This window comes from Bombus terrestris, chromosome 14, assembly GCF_910591885.1.
Source record: "Bombus terrestris chromosome 14, iyBomTerr1.2, whole genome shotgun sequence".
In the NCBI taxonomy this organism is placed as follows: Eukaryota; Metazoa; Arthropoda; class Insecta; order Hymenoptera; family Apidae; genus Bombus; species Bombus terrestris.
This window is the reverse complement of record NC_063282.1, coordinates 11395008-11404215: the sequence shown is the minus strand read 5'-3', so window position 1 is coordinate 11404215 and position 9208 is coordinate 11395008. Positions and strand designations below refer to the sequence as shown.

The following is a 9208-nucleotide window of genomic DNA, read 5'->3' as shown; positions in this document are numbered from 1 at the left end:
ACTATCATTTCGTGACGATATTTTAGAATGTTCATTATATAACAAGATTTACTTAACACTTTATCGCCTTAAATTACACCGTAAATTGTCGTAAATTGTCTAAATTGTTCTAAATTGTCTTTTATACGAAAAAAAGCGTTCGTATAACATAATACAGTAATCAGAACACTGGAAAATTTTCGATTCTAGACCCCGCGTACCATAACAATTACACACAGAAATTGCACTGGCAAGTCTAATATAACATATTCAAATAAAAATACGAGCCGGTAAACTCACTCCGTGAGCCGGTAAACAAACAAAATAGTAAACAACGAATTGTTATATCGTGCAGGGTGTTTTTTCCGTACAATTTCCTTCCGAAGTAATATTTTATAAGTATAAGAAGCAATTAACAAATACTTTAAAGTGCTGTAATAGGACAAATCATCTTCATTAATTCGTTAAGTAAATAAACCAGTTTCTTTTCGAATCACGACGCAATTTATGTTGCATCACAATCAGTGGAATTATTTATCAAGAAAAATTGTATACGTATTATCTTCCTCAAGGTAAGACATTGCAAAACGATAAGCGAACTACGCGAATGATTGTGGTTATTTAGAATAACCAATCTCACTGACTTCGTCAAGATCATAACACGTCATAAGGTCAAAGTATTAAATATTTTCCTCGTGCAAAAAACCGCTCTGCAAACACCCCCCCCCCCCCCCATAATCGGCCCGCAAACATTTATTCTTATTTATATACTTGAATGTTTGAAAACTTCAGTGGGAAAAGTATTTTAATAAGAAAAATAAATTGGCTCTACAACTATAAAATAAATGTATTGCCAGATGGACAGAAGACGATCGTAAGTGCTTATTAAAGAACAAGCAATAAGAATAATTATATCGAAGATTGGTTATTACAATTTTCAAATAAAACGACTGATTTCTTTTCCTTCAAAGCTATGCTCGATCCTTCTTTTTTTCAAAATATGTAATCATTAATTGCAATCTATGCCGAATATGTTAAACTAATTATCTAACTGATAAAAACGGTAAAACTGATAAAAGTGGGAGGAAAGCGATGAAATCAAACGCAAGGGAGTTTCACGACGTCGAGACGCTCCTGCATGCTGATATGCAGACACGAATTCCCCTACATAGGAACTCTACGCATAGGCCGACTCTTAGTTTTCTTGGTAAGAGAACACAGCGCACATCGAGTCATCGCTAAACTCTGACACCTACACCGACTACTTTACCATGGAGTATCTACCGATCGCTTTGTCTATAGTGGCAGCAGTACTCGTCGTTATTTACTACTTTACCACGAGAAATCATAATTTATTCAAGAAGCATGGAATTCTGCATATTCCACCAACGCCACTGTTTGGAAATATGGGTCCCTTGCTTAGACGGCAGTGCACCATGTACGATTTAATTCTCAAAATTTATCAATTACATCCTGAAGCGAAATATGTTGGCTTCTACGAATTTCTGACGCCTGTTCTAATGCTCCGCGATCCGGAACTGATTAAAGCTGTCACCATCAAGAACGTCGAACAATTTCCGGACCATCGTCCTATAGTGTACCAGGAAGTGGACCCTTTGTTAGGAGGAATGTTATTTTCTCAGACAGGTGACCTATGGAAGGAGCATAGAAATATGTTGTCTCCCACATTTACTTCTAGCAAGATAAAAGGCATGTACAAACTGATGTCCGATTGCGCGGTCAAATTCGTGGACCATTTAACGAAACTGCCGGAGAACGAGCGTGAAATGGAGATGAAGAGCCTTATGAGTAAATATACAAACGACGTGATCGCTACCTGCGTGTACGGTGTCTCCGTGGACACAATAAAAGATCCAAATAACGTGTTTTACGTGTACGGTAAAATAGGTACAACCTTAGTAACTTTCAAAAAATCTCTAACAATATTGATGCACAAAAATGCCCCTTGGCTAGCGAAACTCTTGCAATTTAAATACGTGGAAAGCTACGTCGAGAAATTTTTCTCTGATATCGTGACAGAGACAGTCAAAGATAGAGAAAAGACTGGCGCTCATAGATCAGACGTCATACAGCTATTGCTAGAGACTAACAAGAAGAAGGAGCTAGGAAAAGGTATGAGCGTGGAAAGTATGGCCTCTCACGCTTTCAGCTTCTTCTTCGGCGGGTTTGAAACCGTCTCCGCGCAAATTTGCATAGCGACGCACCTGTTAGCCGAGAATCCAGATGTTCAAGAAAGATTACAACAAGAAATCGACGAAGCATTGGAAAACAACAATGGGCAATTAACCTACGATGCTCTAAGCGAGATGAAATATCTAGATGCCGTGATGAATGAATCCTTGCGACTGCATCCGGTAGTTATATTCATAGACAGGCTATGTGTTAAAGATTTCGAACTGCCACCTGCATTACCCGGGGACAAACCTTTCACGATCAAGAAAGGAATGAACGTTTGGATTCCTGTGAAAGCGATTCATCGCGATCCTCAATATTACGAGAATTCTCTGAAATTCGATCCAGACAGATTCTTTAAAAATGGTAAGAAGATTATGAACTCGGACACGTATATGCCATTTGGTCTTGGGCCCAGAATGTGCATCGGAAACCGGTTTGCACTCACAGAGATGAAGGTATTGCTGTGTCACCTTCTTGCCAAGTGCAATGTCAAGATCGGAGCGAAAACGACAACTCCGTTAGAATTCGAGAAAGGTGTCATAAACGCCACTGCGAAAAATGGATTCTGGTTGATCATTGAGCCAAGGAAAAGTTCTTATCGCTTTGCCCAGGTTAACGGAGGTGCCAATGGAATTTGTACAAATGGAATATGAAGTAAAATAACCTTTGATTTCCTTGTGTAGAAAAATTTAAGCCTTTAAAATGATACGTTTATCATACGTTCGCATCATTAAACGATTAATATCTTGTAATGTACAGTTTACGAAATATAGTTCACATGTCAGAGTTTGAAAAATCAATTACTCGAGATAATCTTATACTGTAAAACGCAAGAAGATATTAAATTACACTTGTAGTATCGTACGTTACTCTGGTGCTGTCTCATCTCGAATACGCACTGGCAATATGGACGCCAAGTACTGCGAAATCCTGTTATCTTCCGGAAAATATCCAACATAATTTTCTCAGGTTTCTTGCGTACAAGAGGGGCGACCTGATGCCATATAACGATCGTGATTATTCAGCGATTATTGTCTCAATTGAATATATTGTAAGTAGAGCAGCGTAGGACTATTAACGAATTATCATTATTACGCAATATTTGGAACAACAGAATTAACTGTCCTGATCTTACAATACGAATTAACTTTAACATTCCCTCCTATGTCTTCAGCATTCAATATTATTCTATATGTCTATTCGCAAATCGACATTCGGTAACGATCTCATCAACAGAGTCTGCAGTACTGTTAACAAATACGTCGACCAAGTCGACTTCCTTTATTACCCACTATCAAAATGTAAGAAGAATGCGTTTGTGAAATAATGCAATATCTTCTATCTTTGTGCGACACTGATATTGTGTATTGTATATTAATTGTCATGTTGAACTCTTGTATTGCGTAAAATTTTGTGAAACTTATTTTGTTAAACTTATGCATTAGAATTTGATTGTTTATCTCGTTATGCTTGTAATATCTTACTACATTATTATAAAAATGGTGTTTTCCCAATTAATAAAATTTGTTGTTATTATTATTATTCACTTTATTATTATTAAACGGTTAAAAAAATTGACAAACTATCGTTTCCCGTATTTGTTTCTCATCAGCGATAATTTTGGCACGTGACACCGAAAGCGCTGCATCATTCTGTAGTAAATATTAGGTTGTATTCAACACAATTTCTATCTGAACGATAAATCTATGCATTAGTAAATACCTACAATGCTACGTCAGGCGACAAACAAAACCATGTAGTTACTTCCAAATTAAACGGAACATTTACAGCTCGTCAGTATCATGATAATATTTCTGCATCCTAATATAATTGCATAGCGTTGTGTTTAACTTTTTTAAATTAAAACTTTAGAAATGATGCCGGAAAGGTTGATATTACCATGTTTGTATATACTTCATTTTACGAAAAAGGAAGTTTCATTTTTTTCTATAGAATACCATAACAAGCATACTTTACGAAGTTTCTTATATTTGAATCAAAAACGAAATTAAACATGTATATCTTTCTTTATCTTTATCTGTTACATGCGGATTCATTCAATTCTGTCGAATTTGATTCCTAAGAGTTTACGTTACAAAGCAATAAAAAATTCCATCAAAGAAAGACTTAAGGTTGATGTTTCGTATAAGTAACGACATATAAATAACTTAAAACAGTCGAGTTAAATGAATCATTCCGTATACTAATTTATTACCTAATATTAGTTTAACAAAAAATTAGTTTCTTTGCGAATCATGGTGCAACATGTGCGACATTTTAATTAATGGAATAACGAATGAACAGCAATTATTTTCATAACAAAAATCGATCGAAACTTTTGATTCAGAATTAACAGTTCACGGTAATGGAATGATAGTGTCCAACTATTAACAATGAATTTAATCTAATAAGGAATGCTTATTTATGTATCTATATTAGTACGTAAGTAAGATTCATGCGTTAATGACGACTAAAGGACGGACGGCTATTTTGTTTATATGTTTTATACTTCTTTCATACTGTATGACATCATCGAACAATTGTGTGAAAATATTCATATAATATTGAAATATCTTATCGAATAATCTCATCGATTAGTTCCGCTTAGTCATTAGAACCAACACCTTTTTCCGAGTAGGTTATCCGTTTATCCGTCCGTATAATCTATTGATGTACCGACAATCTCAAATCTGTCATAAAAGATTTGAATTTTTACATTCCCGACTCGATCTTTGCTCTGCCTCAATCTATTCCAATTATTCTCATAGAAATTTATGTCAATGTTTCGTCGACAGAATGATGTTGCCCGTGAACGATGATTTTGTTTAGATTATAACTTTAAAATTAATCGATTCGCTAACATTTAATTAATTCGTATGAAAATGTAAAGACACATTACGTAGTCTCTGATTACTATATTTGCATTATGAAATGTCGTTATTTCAGATAAGACGGCAAATGGCGTGCAGTGTCGTTCGAGAATTGATCAGATAAGTTAACCAAATTATCATTCAGTCGACATAACAAAACAAAAATGAGTATCAGTCGAAATAATTATAAGAAAACGTGGAGTGGTAGTCTAGTTTTCGCCGAGTCGCGCTTGGTTTAAGAAGTAACGTTTAAAAGTTAGGGAATAGAATATGCTTGAAATGCCCCTGCATATCAGGACACAGACACGTTCCCTTCTATATGTACGTACTTATAAAGCTACGTGATAAATCGTCAGACGATCAGTCATCTTATTAAGCGGGCGCTATACAAGATAACGTGTCGAAAGTGAAAATTCCAACAATAGCTTTAATTTAATACTCAGAATGGAGTATTTGTCCTTTGGTCTGTCTTTGGTAGCTATACTAGTCGCTATCTACTATTTCGCCACGAAAAATCATAATCTATTTAAGAAGCATGGTCTCTTCGACTGTTCGCGGAGAGACGCAATCGCGAGGAAACGCGTCAACGGGAGTTTACACAATCGACGCTACGAAGTGATCGATCCCCTATTTCGATTAGGATGATAGAGGTAGCTTAATGAGTATAATGCTTGATTAACAGTTCAAAAATAGTATATATTTCCAACAACTTTGTAGAAAAGATAGTTACGCTGGTGCGTAAGGTATAAGTTAAGTAGGTAAATGATTGAAGGGTGGAAACCCGATAAAGAGATGTTGGCTGTTCTAAAGATAATTAGCCCGGTGACGATGCTGTTACAAAGGAAAACTTTTACTCGGTGGTGATCACCCCACCACTGCTCGCGTACGGATGGAATCCCGGACAACATGGGAAAACCCACGTTTCCCCAATTTTTAAGCCCTGATGGAGCAATAACCATAAGGAATCTCTTGACTTAAAGATGTTTTATACCACTTAACGGCTTTAAAGGTAAATCAAAAAGTCTCGTTTTATGACAGTTCCTTAAGCGATCTGCTTAATTCTATGTGCACAGCTGATGGCCGCCTCGAACGTAAAAATCACCGGACGTAACACATGGAATTCTGCACATTTCACCGTTGCCATTGTTTGCAAATATGGGATACTTTCTCGCCAGACGGTCCACCTTGCAAGACACCATTTTGGAAACCTACCAACTTCATCCCGATGCGAAATTCGTCGGCATATACGAGTCACTCACGCCTATCATAGTACTTCGTGACCTCAATTTGATCAAGTCCATCACCATGAAGAAATTCGATCACTTTACCAATCATCGTACCTTCGTCGATAAGGATATAGATCCTATTTTTGCCGAAATGCTATTTTCTATGAACGGCGAATGATGGAAAGAGCAGAGGAGCATGTTGTCGCCAACGTTTACTTCCAATAAGATTAAAGACATATTTAATCTAATATCTGGATGTGCGACCAGATACGCGGACTATGTACTTGTCGAAACTGACAGAAGACGAGGGTGAAATAGAAATGAAGCATCTGTTGACTAAATATACCAACAACGTAATCGCTACCTGCGTCTACGGCGTATCTATCGACACCATAAAGCGTTCTACACGTACGGTACATCGGTCTTGAAGTCCACAACATTGAGGAAAGCTATGACAATGCTAACACAAAGGAACCTACCCTGGCTGGCGAAGCTCCTCCAGCTCAGATTTCTGGAAAAACATATAGCGAAATTTTTTACCGAACAAGTGATCAACACGATCGAGGAAAGGAAACAGAATGGCACTTATCGATCAGATATTCTACAACTATTCATAGATGTAAACGACAAGAAGGTTCCAGGAAAAGGTATGAGCACGGAAAACATGGTTAATCACGCTTTTAGCTTATTCTTTGGTGGAACTGATTCCGTTGCAACGCAGACGAGTTTTTTGTTCTACCTTCTAGCCGAAAATCCAGAGATTTTGAAAAGACTACAGGAGGAAATCGACGAAACGTTGGAAAATAATAACGGACAATTGACTTACGATGCCATACAGAAGATGAAGTACTTGGATGCCATGATCAACGAAGCGATGAGATTGCAACCAATTACCGTATTCTTGGATAGACTATGCGTGAAAGATTTCGAGCTGCCACCAGCCTTACCTGGTGAAAAACCTTTCACCGTAAAAGCAGGAATGAACATCTGGATACCTGTTGACGCGATTCACCACGATCCCAAGCACTACGAAAATCCGCAGAAATTCGATCCGGATAGATTCCTCGACAATGGAAAGAAGATCATAAATTCGGGGGCGTTTATGCCGTTTGGTCTCGGTCCCAGAATCTGCATCGGCAATCGGTTCGCGTTAACAGAGATAAAGGTATTACTGTGTCACATTCTCGCCAAGTGCAACGTCAAGATTGGATCGAAGATGTTGCTTCCGTTGCAATATGAGGAAGGTGTGATAACCGCCTATGCTAAGAATGGATTTTGGCTGAATGTTGAGCCCAGAGAACATTCTTACTGCACATTTCAAACTAATGGAATAATAAAGTATATATAACCAATGGAATTTGTAGGAACTGAATTTAGGAATGAGCGACCTTAACTGAAATCTTTCTTTGTATCCTGCTTTGTATGGTTTTTCTCAATTAATCTCGATACTGATTGAAGATTGCTATTTGCTTTACTTACGTATGAAATTTCCTACATAATTCGTGGTTTGCTTGATTATATGTTTTTGCTCATGATTCGAACAATTAATGTCATTTAACGTATAACTTGCTAAACATAATTGCTTTGTTAGAGTTTGATAAAAAATGTTTTGTTTTATATCAACTATTTTGTAACATAATTTAAATATTAAATTAGGAAAATTCATTTAGCATAAAAATAGAGTAAACTAAATTCAAGAATGCATGTGTCTTAATTATTGGATAAGAGAAGTTCTTGGATTCCAATTAATAAAATAAAGCTATTAATCGTTGAGGCCTGGATTTTTCAGTTTTGTTATTGTTTTGTTATTATTGTCATGTCAAAATGGTTCATCTCTGGTGTCTAAAGATTAAATAAAAGATATGACTAATCACGATGTATAGCTAAATGAATAGTATGATAGATCTAATCGATCAGAAATACTTGGCTTTTTATTTTATATTTTTAGGAACAATTTATAGTTCATTTAATGTTCTGTACAAAGATAAATATTTTTTTGCTCAAAACAAAATATTTTATCGTAATTTTTTTGTTGTAAATTTCAGCGTAGAATACATTACTCCGATTAATTTCGTATAAGTACGCATAATTTAAATTGAGATTGACTAGGCAATACTCGATAGAAAAAAATGTATAAAATACAATAACATTAGATCGATTACTGCTCTAATAGTACGTACATATGGACATGTACAATCTAGGTTAGCTTTTTTTCATTCTTGATAAAATTTTATTTCAAGATTTCCGTTACAACACCATCCACAATAGTTCCAATCAATAAAAAAATAATCTGTGCACAATTTAAACTCGATTATATAAAAGGAAAACGTGCCTCTGGACCCTCAAACATTAAAATAATTATTTGAGCGCAAATAAAGTCGAATTCATTCGGTTATTATCCAAGTTATTGATTATATCAAAGGGAAATGTAAAAGGGATGCGTCATAACTCGCGAATATCGCGACCCACAACTCTAGGCAAATGGAATTAAAAACACAAAACTTAAAGGAAATAAAAGTTACTATGCGTATAAATACTTTACATTATTATTGAACAAAATTAAAATCTAAAAATATCGAAATAGAAACAAGGAAGAATGAGACGTCCACTGACACGTACCGTCTTGCACGCGCTCTCCTGAATACAATACACAGTACAATAAGCAAATAATGGTAGTTAAGATGCTACGATCTTCTCATACAGCAGCTACAGTGACAAACAACTGACACGCGCCAGAGGATTAAATACTAGCATCAGCAAGGTAACCACGTGTTTAGCAGAATATGACGTATCATCAGCAGAAACTGATACTGCAAAATGAAAGCAGCAGCAAGAACTTTTAAAAAAATCTTCAATAATACTTCCACAAAAACCACATTAACTGAACCCCTAATACTTTCGACAGCAGAAACTAATACTGCAAGAAGAATGCAACAG

General features: G+C 36.0%; 1 protein-coding gene across 1 annotated transcript; it reads left to right on the top strand.

The window, feature by feature from the left end:
* The first annotated feature begins 1149 nt into the window (after positions 1-1149).
* LOC100647251 lies at positions 1150-9208 on the top strand. Its single transcript, XM_048412045.1, is given in 5 exon segments — positions 1150-2826; positions 3033-3226; positions 6141-6551; positions 6553-6667; positions 6670-9208. Coding segments are annotated over 5 exon segments (3246 nt in total). The 5' UTR covers positions 1150-1250; the 3' UTR covers positions 7620-9208.